Source organism: Pantherophis guttatus, chromosome 6 (assembly GCF_059756535.1).
Source record: "Pantherophis guttatus breed Tessera chromosome 6, ASM5975653v1, whole genome shotgun sequence".
Classification (NCBI taxonomy): Eukaryota; Metazoa; Chordata; class Lepidosauria; order Squamata; family Colubridae; genus Pantherophis; species Pantherophis guttatus.
Window position 1 is genome coordinate 45,113,666 of NC_142068.1, and position 20,301 is coordinate 45,133,966.

Genomic DNA, 20,301 nt, shown 5'->3' on the forward strand with positions numbered 1-20,301 from the left:
CTCAGTTCTTCCCAATTTGCCTTATATTGCTGCTGCTTCAGCAATGTTACTAATGTTGTCAACAACCACTTTTTTTCAGTTAATATTATAATTGGCATTTAGCAATACCCACTCCAATGCGCTGCAGGATAGAGGAAGAGCAGGGCTGTTTCATGCCATCTTCCCTCCTCACTGCTACCAGGCAGCAACCTTTATTTCTGTTGGTTAATTGACTATAACTTTAAGCATATTGTGCATATGAGCAAGGAGCCTTGGTGGCGCAGCGGATTAAAGTGCTGTTAAGTAGCACTTAGCTGCCAGCTGCCTGCAATTACTACAAGTTCAAATCTCATCAGGCTCAAGGTTGACTCAGCCTTCCATCCTTCCGAGGTAGGTAAAATGAGGACCCGGATTGGGGGGCAATAAGCTGACTTTGTGTAAAAAGAACACCGCTTTGGGGGGGGCAAAGCCCTACTAAGCAGGTATATACAAAAAAGTATGAAGGCTATTGCTTAACGCATTGTAAACCGCCCTGAGTCTCCGGAGAAGGGCGGCATATAAATCGAACCAATAAATAAATAAATAAATAAATAAATAAATAAATAAATAAATAAATAAATAAATAAATAAATAAATAAATATTTCATCTTGTTTTCAGTGATGAGAAAATAAGGTTTTACACTTAAGCAAGCTTGTTTTCTTGCTACTTACTCCGCATCCCTTTTTCATTGTGCGCCATGGCTTTTAGAGTAAAAGACTAAAGGAAATAACTTACTATTGATCTGGATAAGCTGTTCTAAAAATCTTTTTTTTTGCTCAAGTGTAGTAGGCATACACAAACAAATATAGGGTCCTTGGTGCTCTCAGACAGCACCAAAGACCCCACAGCTCGACTCTGAGTTACAAATATTCTCTTCTATAGGTACAAACAAATATTTTAAGCAAACTTTCTTAGTTTCGTAGGTGAAGCCATCCTAAAATTTAGCATGTGCAGAAGTTATAGGAAAACTTCTATATGAGAAGTTATTAAACTTCTCATACAGATAGAAGGAGACAATTTTGCCTCTAGTGGCAAAACAACAAAAACAAAAAAACAACCCCTGGGTGTCTAGGAGCACCTTTTCCAAGTAGCATGATCTTTTGCACATTTAAACCTTTTAATAAAGCTCATTAGTTGGAAAAGGTGCTATCAGACTGCTGATCATATGCAGAAGTTTGACTATTTTAAGATAATAATAATAATAATAATAATAATAATAATAATAATAATAATAATAATAATTTTATTTCTATACCGCCCTTCTCCCGAAGGACTCAGGGCGGTGTACAGCCAATTTAAAAACACAGGACACAACAATAATTAAAAATTAAAATAATTAAATAGATTTGGCCGATTTAAAACCCCAAAAATTTAAAATACCCCAATTTAAAATTATTATGTTGATAGCCCTCATAATCTAGGCTGATTTTATCATGGTATAATGGTAAGATGATAGGGGCTGATCAGAAGCAATAAAACAGAGTTGGAAAGGACATTGGAGGCCTTCTAGTCCAATCCCCCTACTCAAGTACGAGACTTTATACCAGTGGTAGGCAAACTTGGCTCTTTCACACCCTGTGGATTTCAATTCCCAGAATTCCTAAGACAGCTCCTAAGACAGCCAAGCTGTTTTAGGAATTCTGGGAGTTGAAGTCCACAGGGTGTAAAAGAGCCAAGTTTGCCTACCACTGCTTTATACCATTCCAGACAAATAGTTGTCCAATTTTTTCTTAAGTCATTTCACTGATTAATTGATCTCACTGTCAGGAAATTTCTCCTTGGTTCTAGGTTGGATCTCTCTTTGATTAGTTTCCAACTGTTACTTCTTATCCAGCCCTCAGGTGCTTTGGAGAATATATCAACCCCCTCCTCTCTGTGGTACCCCTTCAAATATTGGAAGACTGCTATCAAGTCACCCGTAGCCCTTTTCTTCATTAGACTAAGCGTGCCCAGGTCATGTAACCATTCTTCATGTTTTATCCCCCAGTCCCCTAATCATCTTTGTTGCTCTTCTCTGTACTCTTTCTAGAGTCTCAACATATTTTTTTTGTATTGTGGTGATCAAAACTGGATGCAGTATTCCAAGTGTAGCTTTACAAATGCAGTATAATGTGGTACTAGCACTTCATCTAATCCTACTCCTATCCCTCTGTTGATGCAGCCTAGGACTGCTTTGGTCTTTTTGGCAGCTGTAGCACACTGCTGGCTCATACATACTGTAAATGGTTGTTCACTAGGACTGTTTTTTTTAAAATTTAATTTAATTTATTTATTTTTTAATTTGATTTATATGCCGCCCTTCTCCAGAGACTCAGGGTGGCTTACAATGCGTTAAGTAATAGCCTTCATACTTTTGTATATTTATACAAAGTCAGTTTATTGCCCCCATAATCTGGGTCCTCATTTTACCTACCTTAGAAAGGATGGAAGGTGAGTCAACCTTGAGCCTGGTGAGATTTGAACTTGCAGTAATTGCAGGCAGCAGATGTAAGTGGATGTTAATTAGTCTGCTGAGCCATCAGAGCTCTCTGGTGAGAGAGCTCTCTGTTAGAACCCTCTCACAGTTACTCCTGTTGAACTAGGTGCCACCTATTCTATACCTGTGCATTTGTAAGTTCACTGTGGTCTATTTTGTCAAATGCCTTATTAAGTATACAAATGTCTACAGCATTTCATTGGCCCACACTTTGGAACTTTTGAGGAAAATTCTTCATGATGGCACCCATCATGGAAAAGGCATTCCATTTAATGACCCATGCCTTCCTGAGAGATAGAGTTTCTTGCTACTGTCTAGGAAATTCCTGGGAAGTCGACAATCACCTTGAAGATAACTAGGCAAATGTACACCTTGGTGCCTGGCCAGATACTCCCAGCACCCCCACCCCTCATGACTGTTAGCTGGTGGGGAGATGACCACAGAAAAAGGGACTGTGTGGCAGTAGCTCCGGTTACACAGCAATAGCAAATACTCAAGAAAAGCAAGACAGCAAAAAGGGCTTTTAGTGAGAATGAATAATTCACATTTTGAGCAATGTCCTAGTGAGTGGCGACAGGAAGATTTCAAATAGCTCCCCAGGGCATAGCCCACCAAGGGAACAGTGGGGAGACAAGTCATGAGGAATGGGCAGCATGGCGGGGAAAGCAGAAGAATAAAATGGAAGAGAAGCAAGCTGGGGTAGCATTAGTGGAGAGAGCAAGCCTATAATAGTTGCTAAAAAGAGATACATTTAGTGAACAGGATTTCTCATTGTGCTGCAGAACTATCTAAGAGGCACCTATCCTGGATAATACTCTTTTAGCTGATTGAAAAAAAATCCTGTATTGTGATGGAGCTGGTTACCTAAACCTTGGTCAAGGTATGCCATGTCAACAGAACAAAGCAGGAGAAATCAAAGAGTACTGGCAAAGTACTCAGCCTTCTATACACACAGCAAGGTTTTGGATTCGTTGAGAGGAAAGTCTCTTTGGTAGCAATTTTGGGAAACTTCTGTTAGGTCCCTTTCTCCTCTTGATCATGAATGTTACTGGTATTAATGCAAACGATATGCATAACCTCCTTCCACGGGTTATATGTCTTTCTGAGTTGCTTTTCTTGTTCAAGAACATCTGTGCAATACAGTAACTGAAAAACATTAAAAATAAGACATCCTGGGTAGAGAGGAGAAAACATGTTATGCAGCTTAATATTAATGTGCATTATGGGGAAAATAGCAGATGAGAAACTGAGTTCTATTTTATCCAATGCCTCTTATGAATCTCTCACTATGAATAACATCTGGACTATAGTGATACAATGCAGAAGTATATCATTTTAAAATATAAAGGGGGAGGCAGGCAATGCAGCACCCTCCAGATGTTTTGGACTACAGCTCTTCTAGTCCCTTGCCATGGCCAATCGGCTGGGACTGATGGGAGTTGGTTCAGCACATTTGGAGTAGCCTGCAGCTTGGATTTCTACTATGTCTTTTAAATCTTGGGGGCAGAGAGATAAAATAACAAGCTAATCCAAAAGGGAAAGCGGTCTTTGTTTGCTCCTTTTCTGTTCAAGCTGAGATTTCTTTCGACTTGGGTCACTCTCCAGTACCCAAACCTTCAGTTTATTCAAAGTATGAAAGGTAGCATTTAGAACAAGTGACTTTTTATTTTTTTAAAAAAAAATACCCAACACAGAAATGATTATTAGGTCAGTTTATTTTAAAATCATAAGATGAATTGGTAAGGTAAAGTCATTTTAAATTTTGGACAAATGGTCCTGTTTTGAACGAAATAATGTCTAAAGTATCACAAGCTTGGAATATTCATTGCACTAATTTGCACTTACAGAAAGAAAACAGCGGAGCAATTTAAATTGACAAACTATCGCAAACTTAATATTTATACTTTGAAGAATCTTTCCCACTGCCATAATGTGATGAAGTGAGAATGCTTTTAAGAGGAAACCACAAGTCCCAGCTGCCATTCCACAGTGTTTTTATCTTTGAGTCACAATTAAATCATACAAAGCTCCTAACATTTCTACAGTTCTTAACAATTTGTCAGTGTTGATGTATGCAGCCTTTCAATACACTTGCCATATTTGGACTGACAGCAAAACACAAACTCTCCCCCTCCCCACCACTTACACCACCTTTCCAGCAGGCTCTACCAGGCCTTTCACCGCCATATCTGACTGCCAGCTCAACTCTAATATCCTGTTCATTGTTCCCAGCTCCCTGGTCTGCACCTCCATTGTCTCAATGCCTTCACAAAAGTCACGCATTTCCATTTACTGCCCTCTGACATTTGCTACACTTTCTATCGTCACCCCTCTCTCTCCTTGCTGTACTTTCTGCTGTTCTGACACCTCCCAATTTAGTATAAACTGCCAATATCATTAGCACTGTTTATTCTTCTATGTTTTTAATGTGAATTTAGAACCCAAATAAGAGGCTTTTCAGGGCATTCTTCACCAGATCCCAGACCCTGCCTGTATCATTTGCTCAGCAATGCTCCTAATTCAGTAAAAATGCATTTATGAAAGAATAAGTCACTAGGCCCTAGCTGAGAGCCAAGAACAATTTCTATGAAGTAAGATCTCTTTTTGGTGCAAGTAGGTTTAAAATAAATACCTGCATGAGAGCAATTTGTTAATTTCTGTATAGGGATACTGTAGCATTGGAAACATTCCTTGTCCCGTTTACAGGAAGATTAGGAATGTTCGATTATACCTGAATTGGAAAAGAAATAAGAAATTATATTAGAATTATAAAATTATAAAAGAAGCCATTTGTAAACATCTTGAAGAACATGTCTTGATTCCAAAGAGTCAGCATGGGTTTTCTTCTTTAAAAAGGTAGCTACTTTAGTGAACTAGGGAAATGTTTTGCATGTGATCTTCCTCAACTTCAGCCAAACCTTTGACAGGATTCCACATGACATTCTCCTTTACAAGTTGTTAAATTGTGGCTGCGATGACTCTACAGTTGGTTGACTAACCACACTCAAATGGATTACATCAGGTTGGACAGCAATAACTAGTGTGATCCTGCAAGGTTATGTCTTAAGTCCAGTATTATTCAATTTTTTTATTGACAATTTAGATAACAAAATTCATGGGTTGCTTATCAAATTTGTGGATGACACACAATTGAGAAATCTGGCCAATATCCAGGATGACAGATCAAGATGGCAATCTCATTTGGATAGGCTGGAAGACTGAGATAAGAGGAATAAGACGTCCTTCAACAGGGAGACGTCTAAGCTATTACAATTAGAGAGGGCAAACTATAGCACACACATATAAGATGAAGATTCATGGCTTGGAAGCACTATTCTGAGAAGGATTTGAGTATGGTTAAGAACAACAAACTGAGCATGACTTGGAAGTGTGAGACAGCTGCTAGAAGGGCTAATGCAGTTTGGGTTGAATTAGGATTTGTATCAAAGAAAGAGAAGCCCTTATTCCCCTCTATTCTGCATGGATGAGACCATGCCAGAATACTGTTTATGACTCCGGATACTACAGTTTCAAAAGGATATTGATAAATAAGAACAAGTTCAGAGGAAGGCAATGAAGATGATACAGGGACTTGATGACATGCCCTATGAGGACAGGATGAAAGAACTTACAAGCTATCCAGAACTTCCAATAGTCAATCAGTAGAAAAGAAGATTGAGCAGACAAGTGGTATCATTGTCCAAGTACCTTTTAAAGTGCCATAGAGAACAAGGACAGGAAATCAGAGTAAATCTGCTGGATTAGGGGCTATACTGGACTCTATGTGGCATATTAAGGGCTGCACTCCAGCAATGCAAAGAGCCATTTTGAATTTAACTTTAGTTTTTACTTATTTTATTTATTTTGGAAGTGCTTTAAAAAGTATGCTCCCACCCAAGTTGCAGTTTTGTTTTTCATCTGTAGAAGGCAAAATAACACAACTCCTTTTTTTCAAGGTCATAGATCTCATTGCTGATAAATTAAAAAGTGGTTTTTTTAAACAGATGACAGAAGAAACTAGCAGAAGAAACTATGTATATAACACTGGAATCAATAGGGCTAAAATGTTCCCCCGCATTTGGGGTATGTTTTGGAGATTTAAATATTTACTCTTTTTGGAATTATGAAGTTGAGGAATTCACCTAACTCCATGTCCACTAACCAAAGTTGGTGAAAGAAAATACACAATCTTTTGGGGAGTTCCTTTGATTTATTCTTTCTGTGATTTGACTAAACTGTGAGAAGAGTCATTCACTCTACAGAAGCTTGTGCACTTCCAGATTTCCAAAGGATTTGTGCTTGTGTCACATTTCTTTTCTACCCCATTCCATTATATTCAAGTCCTTTGTAACTCTCCTTAAGTGTCCCCAAAAGATAAGTTGCTTACATCATTGTAGGAAGTTAGCACCCACCCCTCTCCTGGAAGAGTGAAATATTTTAGGAAATACGAAAAAGGCAAAATATTATATTTCCCTGGGATAAGCATGTTTTGAAGCAGCTCCCATCTTCCTGCCCCCACCCTTTGTCAATGGGCCATTAAGGCCTGGGCCAGTCTATTCTACATAACAAAGATCTACCTCCTTCAGGCAGAGCCATAGTAGGAATTGCCAAAAATGGGATTAGCCCTCTACACAATAGCAGCAGAAACTCACCACATGTGACCTGGGAAGCACATGTGACCATCAGCCAGCAAGGCCCCCACCCCCTGGGAGTCTGACAACCAATCAGGGTACTCTTTCTGGGCCCCAAGAAATGCAGAGCCAGAGAGAGCATAAAAACCCGAGGATTTTCTGTATCTGCCCCTTTTCTGTTCAGGAACTCAAGCCATGTGATCCTGTCCACCATTAAACCATCTTTCCAAGCAGTCTCCATGTTTCCAGTGTCTGTTTTCCCCACTTGGAGCAGAACCCAGAAGGAAGTTTCTTCCAACATCATATTGTAAACCTCTCATCCACTGACCACATCCTCTGACTGAAAAGTAATAAGAGCCAATTGCAGCATATAAGAATTACCCCTAGTTCAATATAGTCAAATGAAATGGTGATGAAAACAGCAGAATATGAATATGAGATTGATTAAAATCACAGTCTGCAGGGCTCTTCCGCACCCCAACTGCTTTTATTTCTCCAACCTCAGAAAATTTTCTATGATTACCTTAAAACCTGTTGCCAACCACAAAATGCTTGGAACAACTACGATAGCAACAAACACTCTATCTTCTCTTGCCATCAGTTTAATAGCATCACAAATGCTTCCCCTATCCAACTCCATAGAAAAGGAGAATAAAAATAATCATTTGTATATTACCCCAATAATACCCTTTCTTCATTTTTCAAACATTTATCTAGTTATATACAACCCTCCCCAACCAAACAGCTGTCTTATAGCAATAGACATAGCACTTAGACTTATATACCACTTCACAGTGCTTTACAGCCCTCTCTAAGCAGTTTACAGAGTCAGCATATTTCCTCCAACAATCTGGATCCTCATTTTACCAACCTCAGAAGGATGGAAGGCTGAGTCAGCCATGTGTCGGTGAGAATTGAACTGCCGAAACTGCTGGCAGCCAGCGGTTAGCAGAAATAGCCTGCAGTACTTCATTCTAACCACTGCACTACCATGGCTCCTCATGAGAGGACTTGAAAAGGCTCTAAACCATTTTATTCTTGAAAGACCTGATCTGAGAGGTGTTCTGAGTCAGGGAAATGGGCTATACAGATAGACAGATGATGGTGATAATGGTGGCAGTGGTGGTAATGATAGTTTCAAATACACCATAACTGAGAGAGAAATAATTCAGCTCAGCTCTTGAACACAGTTGATATTAATTAACAGAGGTCTGGAGTTGCCTTTGAACTGGTGTGTTATCCTTAACTTTTGAAATAATAATAAAAAAAACTAGCGCACAACATTTATTCCTAATATGCTAGTTTTCTTGTTCTTTTTTATTCCATTCAATCATACTTGATTTTTGAAGGCTGCCTGAGCAAGTCCGTGCAATTTTCTTTGCAGGGTTTTTCATAAGTGGTTTGCCATGGCCTTCTTCCCAGGGCTGAGAGAAAGACTAGCTCAAGGTCATCCAACTGGCTCTGCTTAATGTGGGATTAGAACTCATACTCCGCTGCTTTTTAGCCTGTTGCCTTAACCATTACACCAAGTTGACTTCCTACTTGCATTCAAATATGGAGAATTGGGGGGTTGGGGGTGGAAATGATGTTCTGAACTTTTATAGTCAAGTTTTTCCCATCACAGATGAGTTCAATTATTCCTATAAGTTGTATATAATGCCATCTGTGTTACATAAGGGTATTCTTTCAAGGCTTTAAACGAATCACCTTTTCTGCTTTCAAAGCAAATATGGTGCTATATGAACCACAACTTTTAACAAATACATTTTTCTACTTGGAAATAATTATTAGATAAGAGATGGTGAAAATGCATTGTGCAGTTCAGCAGATATGCCTATTTGGCCAGTGTAAGTATGGTCTATTCCCTTACATGGGCATGTGTTTGCACATGTGCATGTATCTTATGTCTGTTTATTATCTTATTTACCTCAAATTCCTCTACTTCTTTGGAAGAAATTCTACCTTGTATAAAAAAGCCCAAAATTTCTCAAGAATCATCACTGTGTTTGTATTCTAGTTAGCTGAGAGGAAGGAGTTCATAAATTTGTCCTTTAAAACCAGCTGTTTGACATACTAGAGAAAAATTCCATCCTCTACTAGCTCTGGTAAAAGAGAGTAGTCCATTATGTTTGCAACTCAGCTTATAAGCACAGAAAACATGAGAAGCAAATGTTTCCATTTCGCCACCCATTGAATATCAACCATAGCTGAACTTATACAGTTTTCAGGCTTTAGTTTCCACCAACAGTTGTATTAATGGTTATTTCTAATCCAACGAAATCATTAAAATTTTCCTGTAACTTTGAAGGAGTAAACATTCCACACATCCAGCCCCTAACTGTCAACAAAATTCACACAGATTTCATACATATTGATACCGTCTAAAATTTTCAAGACTAACATACTACAGCATAAGGTTTCTCATAATGTCTACTTTGTTAGATACATGTTATCAGAAATCTATTCTTAATTATTATGTCTCTGCATGTAACAGCATGACATACAGTTTTATTTCTCTAGAGTCGCGCATCTGATGAAGTGGACTGCAGTCAATTAAATAAAGCTAACACTACAATACTATTGTTTTTGCTACAGCAGATTAATGAGCTAACCCCTTGGTAATCAGATGTTTTTATCATAATATATAAGAGTGAAATGTTTGATGGCTAGATTAGAAGTGGGGGAAGATCAGTGACTCTGAATATGGTTAAAACTGCAGGGATATATTTGAAAGGGCATATTATTATCTGGTGCTTATGATTGTAAATTTACATAGCATGCTTGTAAGCAGAGAAGCAAATTTGGGTAAATTAGCATTGGCAGCTGACTGGACTACTTGAAAATGGAACTGTATTACAAAAGAGATACTAGTTATATTTCACTCAAAGCTTCCAATGTGATTACTTCAGAAATGAATGATCTGTTACTATTTCCATTGCATGTATTCAGCCATATTACACATCTGGTCAATGTATTTCTAATGTAAAAAAGAAAAAGAATTCTTATGCTGTACTTGAATCATCCTAACATAAAGATGCTTTCTTTCTAACAGGCACTATGTGTATGTGGGAAATTATAATACGTGAGGCATTATAATAAGGTGTCTAATGTGAGTGAAAAAAGCAGTAGTTAATTTTGCTATTCTATTGATATTAGAGATGTGGGGTGTTGTCCCCCATTAAACTCCATATTTGGTTAAGAAGAAGCTGCAGTGCAATTAATGAGTTAGGTAGCAAACCAAGCTTCTAAGGATCAGGGATCTGTTCTTGTGTTTTTATATCATGGCTATTTTCTTAGTTGATTTGTTTCTTCTGTAAAGTCCACTGGTATTCAAAAGAGACTTCACACGGCACTGGTTGGACACATAATTCCGTAGAGGCATTCATTCTTCTCCCCAAAGTTCCTCTAGCAACAGAGTTGTAGTACAGCCAATGCCCACATCAACTGGAACTGAAGGCAGCCATAATTCAACACATCTAGTGATGCCAGGTTAGGAAAAGCTTTTCAATGGTAGCCGTATATGTGGCCTCAAAGAATCCCTTCAAACACTCTTTTAACCCAATGCGGTCTCCTGGAATGCTTGCTGCTTTTTTGGCATCAGGAGACAACTTCAAAAACTCAAGATGAAAATGTTCCTATTCACCAGTTGCACATTGGGAAGAGGGAAGTGTGTTTCCAATAGTGACCATTTCTACTTCATGAACAGCAAACTATGGAGATCATAGAAAAACTGTGCTTCCAGCATCCTTAACCTAGCCATGTCACAGTATGGTGCAGAGGCATTGAATAATATGCCCTCCAACACAGAAAATCAAAACTAATGTGCTTAGGCTGCCCAAACAGGAAAGCCAAAAATAAACGAACTGAATATTTGCCTGGTTACTGGGCATGGTGGGCACAGTGCTGAGAACTTGGATATCAGGATCTGCCAAAGGAAGCAAGGACTCAGGAAGAAGAGAGGCATCTCCCCTTCTGGCCCTCAAGATGAAATTTATACAGAGCCTGTTGCTTAAGGAAATCTAGGAGTAGCTGGGACGGGAAAAGTGGAAACTTCAGCCAGCTCCACGGTCCTGTCTTCCACCTTTTCCCTTGTCTCTCGCTAACAGAGAAGAAGCCAGGTTTTCCCATCTTCAACCAAACTTGTGAAGCAGTGGAGACACACGGCAACAGGTCAGGGGTGGCGAAGATCATTAGGGGCATAAAGAGGGGTGTTAGGATCCATGGAAAACGGGGCGGCGAGAGCGAATGTCTGGAGACTTTGGGCACAGCGGAGGGTACTGCCTGGGAGTCGGGGAAAGGGAGGAGAGGGTTGTTACTGGAGGAGACGCCAGCGCTGCTCCCCAAGGCCACAGCCCTCTTGGCAAGCCCACCCCACTCTTCCATCCTTGGGTTGGGAGGGTCCCCGCCTTTACTTCGTTCATCCTTGCACGCAGCTTCTCCACTTTCCAGCCAGTGCTCTTTTCCTCTGATCTTTTTCTTCACCTAAAAGAAACGGGATAGAAGATAGTCCCGTCAAAATTGGCTTCAAGAAGGCGCAGGACAGGTGGCACCTGCGATACCCACGCCCACTCTGCTCTTCTTTGTGGCCAAGGGTGGTGTCGTCGGAGCAGTATTGCTCCCTTACAAAGGTTACACGCCTGCTCTTGAAAGCTGCTTCCCCCACCCCACCCCACGAGTGTACGTACGGACACACACACACACACACACACACACGCACGCACGCACACACAAACCAGCTTCACCGCCCGTCACAGTTTGGCTCCGTATTGATCGGCGCTGCCTGGCCGCGCTTCCCCTGCAATTCCAGGTAGTAAATCAGTGCCAGGCGACTCCACCTCCCGGCGTTGCCATTGGGTGCCTGCTGTGCTCGGGTCGCCGTGATTGGTCGCCTCGCGGGCACAAGCCTTTACATAAGAAGGCGCTCGCTCTGCTGACTCGATAGAGCCGGAGAGATACACATTCACGCACGCCGAGACCGAAAGAGCGGTGGCCAGAGAGCGGACACTAACACGACAAGCACCCGCACGTGAACAGGGCAGTCCGCCCGCCTGCCCGCTCCGGATGCTTCGCGGCCAGCTGGTAGGCATGGAGCTGCCCCGGCAACCCACTTGCCCGGTGAGTACAACTGTTTCCTGCCCTGCTGAGCCCAAGCCGACCGGGGCAAAGTTTTCCAAATTCCCAAAGAGATGGAGACTTTGGGTGGGAAGAAAAGTTGCAGTTGGCGAACGATGCGGGGCGGGAGGAGGCTATGGAAGCGTAGTCGAGGGCCACGTGAGACTGGCGGCCGGAATTTGGGGTTGAGGGGTGGGCTTCTGGGAGAGAGCGGTGGGGAGGGGCCGTGTGAAAAAGCCCGGGCTTCGGAAACCAGGGAGTAAGAAGTGGAATTGAAGGTTTGAGAGAAGCGATGGGGACGGGGAAGCACTTTTGTGCGCTGGGGATGTGCTGAAGAGCCGCTTGGAGACAGCTATCGGCTGTCCAATGGCACGCTGGATCTTCCTGAGCAGGGAGCCGTTTCTTGGAGTGCTCGCCTCCGGCAGCGAGCAAAAACTGAGTGCCAAGGTGACTGCTGCTCTCCAGATTGCACTAATGCTGCTGGTGGCGGCAGCTGCTAGTAGTGGCAATGCCAGTGTTGAGGTTGGCTTGATACCCTGCAGTTTGACATGGCCGAGGAAAGGCATGGTTCCAACTCTGAAGTGTAACTCTATGGGCCCGGGACTTCTGGCTGCTTCCTGAAGATCTGATAGGTCTGGTTCCAAATTCTTTGATTTTGTGGGGGAAAAGAATATCCCTTGCCTGCAGTATTAATGCAGGATCTGGGCTGGGAATAGCAAACTCTGGAAAGACAGCAATGCAGACAAAGCCAGTAGCTTTTTCTTGTTAGTGGCTTCAGAAAGGAAAAAAAAAACAAAATTTGGAACCAGAAACAATACTTGCTCATTACTGAAGCTCAAACCTGAATTTTATGATGTCAATTCTTTTGATTGGTTGAACCCGTTTGCCCTCCTGCACTTTGAACAAGAACCTGGTGGGTTGGCATCTTGTGACATTTCTTAACTAGGTTGATATCAGCACACGTCATTGGCTGAACAGACATGATGTCACAGAGAAGTATACAGGAATCCATTTGGACAACTCTGTGAACGAGTGATGTCACTAGTCTACAATGAGACAGAAAACCCTGTGTCACTGTGAGGCTTTTGGAAAAGCATCTATATTATATTGGTGATGTGGTTCTATAGGAGTTCAACTATCATTTAGGAAAATTGCAGAAAGTATGGAGTAGAAACTGCTTGCTAATGCGGAACAGCGGTCCACTTAAAAGTTTGGTTCTGCTATGGCCACTCATTTGAAAGTACAGGATTTGCCAGGAGAATGTATCAACTGAGAAAATCGCATGCAATTTCTTCTCTCTTCCTCTGAACAATGGCAAGAAATCAAAGCATGCATTTATTAGGGGATTATTGCATAGTGTTAAAATGTTATGCAAATCCCAATTTCTTTCCGACAGAAGAAATCTGTTGTCACCAACCCTACTGGTTTCTGCATATATGGGTACAAATAGCAGTATCATCAGCCACACCCTAAGAGATCATGAAAGTCATGGAAATATGCAGCTGCAGACATACCCTCTTGAAGCGCCTTCTCTCTAGTTTGACAATACACATCCCTGTTCCAAACACTATTCTTTTAGAAGCTTTTCATCCAGTCAGCATTTGGAATCACATGACTAGAAAACTAGAAGACAACCACAAAAAGTGGGATTATTGTCACAGTCTTGTGTTTTGGGGCAAATTTGCTGCAGCAGGGGTTCAGAATGCGCATTTTGTCCATACAGCATTCTCTGTGTTAAGAGCAGACCCCTGGTATAATAAAAGATCATAAGGTATAGGGCATGAAGTCATGCAGATGATTTCCATCAATGTCCACAGCAAGAACAAAATGGCGTCCACTATTTTTTTTTTCCAGCTGCCAAGGACATCGAAAACCATATCCATCCCTTTTAATCCTAACAGACACCTAAGACTGTTTCTGATCTTGGTTTGGTTCAAGAAGTAAGTGGATTCAATCTTGAATCCTCTTAACCTATCCGTATCTTCCACTTTCAGAGCCGACTTGAAGAGGCAAAGGGAAGCGATCAAAAACAACGTAGGAGGTAGCACATGAATGCCTCGCTTCAGTCCATTGCTTTTCTATACAATCCTGTTTGAACATGGGGATGGAGAGATTCTCCTTGCTTTTCCTTTATCGTGGCATGCTGCTCTCTTGATACTTTCCATGGGCATCCAATAGTGACTTTTGCAGGCATATTGGCAGGGATTGCTGAATTGCCACCCCCAACCCACGAAGTAAAATCTCAAAACCCGGGAACAAAACAGAGATAGGCAATGGGAAGTAGACACATTGGGAATTTTGAGTCATGTCATGAACAATATCACAAAATGGCTGCCATAGTGACAAAACTGTCAATTTTTAAAAAGACAAATGTGAATTTGATCCCCACTACTCTCTTTGGCCTCAGCTTCCAATCCAAAATACTCTGTTCCACGCCCAGCTTTACTTTTGTTTTGAGATTATTTTGGAGGTCCAGGAAGTCCTTTTCTAAACAAAGCCCTGAGCTGCTACCACTTACCATTTTTGTTTTCTAAGTAAGTCCGAAAATCGTAGGTGACTTAGACGTGCTCATAGGAATGATGCTGGAGGCTGTTATCTTGCTTTGCTATATGCCAACTTCTTGGTTCAATTTTTCACTTGAAAAAGAAAGAGTAATATCCACTGAGTTAGGGGACTCAGTAGCACCGAAGGAAGCCTTCACCAGTTTGTTGGTGTACAGGTAGTCCTCAACTTACAACAGTTCATTTAGTGACCATTCGAAGTTACAATGTCATTGAAAAAAGTGTCTTATGACCATTTTTCACAAACATTGCAGCATCCCCATGCTCATATGATCAGATGCTTGACAACTGACTCATACTTATGACAGTTGCAGTATCTCAGGATCATGTGATCCCCTTTAATGACCTTCTGACAAGCAAAATCAATGGGGAAGTCAGATTCACTTAACAGTCATGTTACCAACTTAACAACTGCAGGGATTCACTTAACAACTGTGGCAAAAAGGTCGTAAAATGTCTCAGCAACAGAAATATTGGGTTCAACGGAGGTCGTAAGTCGAGGACCTGTACTTGGATGTCATTTTGTTCACCCGGGACTAGAAACTTCACCAGCTGATTTGGGACTACTGGTAGATCACGTATGGATTTAGATAGAGATAATAACAATTACACTATTTTTCCCCTATCTGACACTCTTCTGATATATTTGGGTCCAAATTCCAGTCATCCCAATCTAGTGAGATGTGCTGGCTAAGGTTAATGAGAATTATGTTCCAATATTTGGGAGGAGCTAAGCTATGCAAATGCCACAAAATTGAATAGATTTGTATTAGAATCTCTAGGAAAGTTGTGTATAAATTATAACGCAGGTCCAATGCAAAAATGAAATTTGGGGCTGCGGGTATGATTAATATTTAATCTGTATGTCTTTTCCTGTGAAATACTTTATAGTGGCTATAACATATGATGACATATAGGATCATGGTTCCTAATCAGTTTTCCTCAATAACTATTGGAAACTGTTCAAAATAAGCCTAAATGGAACTATTTTCCATAAAAGGATTTTGTAATGTGTTCAGCAACTTTATCTGACAGCGCTAAGAGCATAAAAACCAGGTCTTCCAAGGTCCAAGGGGAAAGCTGAAATCCCAGAAGAGGAAGAGCAGGGGTTACAAGGATCAAGTACATTTTCTTCACTGCCTGCGCACAGGTGCAAGCTCTGAGTGCATGTTTGTGCGTGTTTAGGAAGGCAACTTAATTAATGGCCATTTCCCTAATGATCTATCTGGAAATGCACACTGATGTATGAGTTTAATTAGCTCAAGCCAAATGCTGGGAGCGCGACAGAAGAACACGTTGTCTTTGTCACCAGGCGCCTGTTACTATCCTATGTTTATGGAAACTTATTTAATGAAGAGTTAATCTGTGCCTAAACTGGAGGATAGTACCAGCTACTGGCCTTGTATGATGGATTGTTTTGCTGTGGAAGAACACAAGAAAAATGCATGTGCTCTTGTACTTACTACCTGGTCATTTGATCTATAGATACCTATGAATGGCTCCTTCATTGTTTCTAAACCGAGTAGGTAGAGTTTTTCCTGAAGAGGACCAAACCTGATAGCTCCTGATATTATCACATTATAACTATTCATAGTAATCATTATTAATTGCAATTATATGCACCAGGGGACTCCTCTCTTATATAACGGGAATAACCAAGTTTACTGAGACTTTTCAGTTTTTGTTTTTGGTAGGTTTCTTATATTTCAGGCCACATCATGAATTCTGCAGCCCTAAATTCTACTGCAAAGCATAATGAAATAGATAAATTTCATCAACTGCCTCTTCAGAGAATAATTTTGAGCATATGGTGATTTCAATGAAGTCATGGAAAGTCTTAGAGGCTTGCTGATCTTCAAGCAGGAGGCGAAAAGGCTTAGGACATGCCTGGTTATAGTACCATCTGCCTATCAGTGTAGGTAGAGTGGATATTCACAATTGTTCAAGACCACCTCTGGGTTTGGATACAGCAGGAAGATTTGCAAGAGCTTACCTTGAGATCTGTTTTGTAGAAGTGTTAATACCACAGGGTACTTCTAAGAGGGGTTAGGACAGTCCCAAAAGGCCAATAATAGAGCTAATGAGTTATTATCTGTAGAAATGTTCACAAGACAGATTACCTATTCCATAATGCATTTTGACAGCCTTCTTATTCACACAATCAGGATGGATAAAACATGATGAAACGATGGGCTTCTCCCCCTTCACACTTTCATTCCAAGGGACTTTAAAGGGACTATTGATTCTAACCTACAATACTGATTATAAGAATACTCCAAACTGACAGCCCTGGCTGGGAGAGGAAAGATAGTTATTAACATAAAATATAAGACTTTTCATATGTGGATACTGACAGAATGAAGAAGTGCCTTTTTTCTTGCTAAGCTTTAACTACTCTTGTTGTGTTTACAAATGAGGGGAAGAGATGATCATCTGTTTTAAGGATTAACGAATCTCATTGCAAAATTGCCTTCTCAGAAAGTAAAAGAGGCTATCCTATCTCAGAGTCTACCTTGAACTGAAAGGTGATTTCTGGCAAAAAGATGCTTTATTTGCTGCCATCTTCTTTTTTTGCATGGACTACTCCATAGGAGAGATCAACAGACATTCTGTGGAAGTGCTTTAATTTGGAGAAGATCCTGCCTCAAGAAGCAGACTGGATGGCTCTCAGGATTGTCTGATCTTCATCAGAGTTACTGGAAAGTTATGAAGCAGAGTGTGATCAACTTAAAACAGAAATGTGATGTTATTAAAATACTTGCTCACATCACTGCATTTGGGTTTAAATCTACACTGTTGCCTGGTGCTTTTTTATAGATTCTTTCTCTGCCATCTTCTAGCTCAGGGTAGCCAGAAAATCAAATCCTACCCTTTGATGGAATCAAAGAAGAGAGATGGGACATTCTTCTTGAAGGAATGAATTAAGGTCCTTTCTCTTCCTTTTAATTCTGATGAATGAATGTGAGATCTAATGGTCTAACCTAGTATATTTTTTTTCTCTTCAGCAGGGATGTGGAACTCTGAAGCTAACATGGTTTCACATCCCAGAGTGAATTCTGAGACAGCTGAATTGACTTTCAATCCTGAAACTAGATGTTTGGTACGAACTATTGTATCAGCACATCCTGCTCTTCACAACAGCTGAAATTTTGAATAGATCTAGCATGCCAATGCTTCCTCCCTAAAGTTCAGAAGATTAAGAAACAGAAGTTTCCTGCCCACAATAAAGTAAAAAAAAAAACATCTCTATTGGTACTTGAGCATTAGGCAATTGCTGACCAATCCGGAACCAAACCAAAGTCTCTAAAACTGCTTGCCCAATTCTGCAAGGGGCAGTGGCAATGCTACCCCTAAGAATTTATCAGGATGGTTATATCGGATCCCTACCAATGCTTATCTGCATGGTTAAGTAACAATGAAATGAGCAAAGCAAGCTAGATTTTGAGCCATGCTGGCACAGTGGTTAGAATGTTGTACAGCAGGCAAATTCTGCCCACAGCCTGGAGTTTGATCCTGACCGGCTCAATATTGATTCAGCCTTCCATCCTTCTGAGGTTGGTAACATGAGAACCCAGATTGTTGGGAGCAATATGCCAACATTTGTAAACAAACCAGAGAGTGCTGTAAAGCAGTATGGAGCAATATATAAGTCTAAGTGCTATTGCTATTTTCCATAGTTTTATAACTATCTGTTACAGAATTCCTGCATTAAGAAAAAAAATTCCCAGCTACTAAGTGAATGGGTGATGTAGCCACATGCTTCTCTTTATAGGTGCCAAGGTTGCTGCTACTGCTGTTGTGGAGCCTGGTTCTGCCTTGGCCTGGTGAAGGATCCCAGCGCAGTAAACCCATGTTCACAGCAATCACGGATCAAATCCTTCCTCCTGACTATGACAGCAACCCGACTCAGCTCAACTATGGTGTGGCTGTGACCGATGTAGACCAGGATGGAGACTTTGAGATTGTCGTTGCTGGGTGGGTACCAAGAAAAATGCTAAGTATTGCTAGTGCATGGGAAGTTGTGGGGGGGGGAGGGAGGGGCTGCCACTCCACAAGGAGTCATATTTGAAGAAAAGAATAGTCCAGAGCAGTGGTTCTCAACCTGTGGGTCGGGACCCCTTTGGGGTGGAACAACCTTTTCACAGGTGTCGCCTAAGACCATCAGAAAACACATATTTCCAATGGTTTTAGGAATAATTTTATGGTTGGGGGTCACCACAACATGAGGAGCTGTATTAAAGGGTCGTGGCATTAGGAAGGTTGAGACTCACTGGTCTAGAGTTAACAGGATGCAAGGAAGATGGTTACATCCCAAAGGCTGGTCTCATACAGAAGGTAAAAAACACAATGTACATTATTATTATTATTATTATTATTATTATTATTATTATTATTATTCGCACAGTCAGCCAGATGTTCAGACTGGGTTTGGTATTTTTGTCTACCTATCGAGTCCTTACTAAGGACCTAGGATAGGCAAATCTGGATGTTTGATGGTTACAGATATCGTTGCAGGATGGAAGCAGGTGCAAGTAAAGCTGCCTTCTGTAATTGACTGATGACAAATTTGTCAATGCCTATGGTGTTCAAGTGGTGCTCCAGTTGTTTTGGGACTGCACCCAAGGTGCCTATTACTATTGGTACTATTCTTGCTTGCCTGTGCCATAGTCAAATTATTATTATATACTTTATTCATTAAACATGAAACTCAGTCCACTCAGTCCAGTCAAATTATTATTATTATTATTATTATTATTATTATTATTATTATTATTATTATTATTATTATTACATTTCTATATTGCCTTCCTCACAATCTCAAGCACCTCTGGGCAGGTTTGGCTAACTGCCATACAGTATATGAATTAGTATGTGTATTGCCATACAGTAAGAATCAAATATATAGATTTGTTTGTAAGCCATGACCCAACTATTATTTATTTTCATCATGGTATATTGAACAAGCTATAATGGTCCAATTCACATATAAGAAAAGCCTTAAATCACCTTATAATCACGATGGCTGGATGCATATATTGTATTAATTCAAAACTAAACAAATCACATTAAAGTTTAATACAGTGTATGAATTCAGACCCTGTTTCTCAGAAGAACTTGGCCACTGCTATGTTTGTGGGGTTTTATAAATGTTCTGGACTAAAACTAACATTCCCAGTTAGTGGGATCTGGTTTTGCTGGTTGAGGCCTATGAGAAATGTCTTTGAAAATCCCTGAAGGGCATTAAATTGGTGAAGGCTGTAAAAAGAAGGAAAAGTATACATGTTTATACTCTGCTTTGCAATGATTCAATTCCAGATGTGTGTGTGGAACTACTGTGTATGTCTATGTGGAACTACTGTACAGTTGCATCCTCAAAGCTTACAGCTCAACTGTCTCCCACATGATCACTTCCCTGATTAACTGCCTCTGCCAGTAGCCTTCTCAGCTCCCACCCCAGCTTCCCCAACCTGTCCAGGCTGCAATCATGACCTAGGAAGTAGG

At 40.7% G+C, this 20,301-nt stretch overlaps 1 protein-coding gene and 1 long non-coding RNA gene across 4 annotated transcripts in view; one reads left to right on the plus strand and one right to left on the minus strand.

Moving 5' to 3' along the window:
- Positions 1-8,409: 8,409 nt before the first annotated feature.
- Positions 8,410-11,933, minus strand: LOC148113102 (uncharacterized). The gene is made up of 2 exons (XR_015728624.1): positions 11,860-11,933; positions 8,410-11,608 (listed from the first exon to the last, which is right to left on the minus strand). It is a non-coding gene; the product is annotated as an uncharacterized LOC148113102 (long non-coding RNA).
- The window catches only part of CRTAC1 (cartilage acidic protein 1), a 33,098-nt gene continuing 24,333 nt past the window's right edge, over positions 11,537-20,301 (plus strand). For 2 of the 3 annotated variants that reach the window (XM_087872786.1, XM_087872785.1), the window contains exons 1-2: positions 12,041-12,241; positions 18,572-18,774. In XM_087872786.1, coding sequence (XP_087728912.1) covers positions 12,188-12,241; positions 18,572-18,774 — 257 coding nt within the window. In that variant the 5' untranslated portion in view covers positions 12,041-12,187. Of the gene's footprint in view, positions 12,242-18,571; positions 18,775-20,301 lie in introns of all 3 variants that reach the window. The other variant, XM_034439858.2, reaches the window with a different exon arrangement.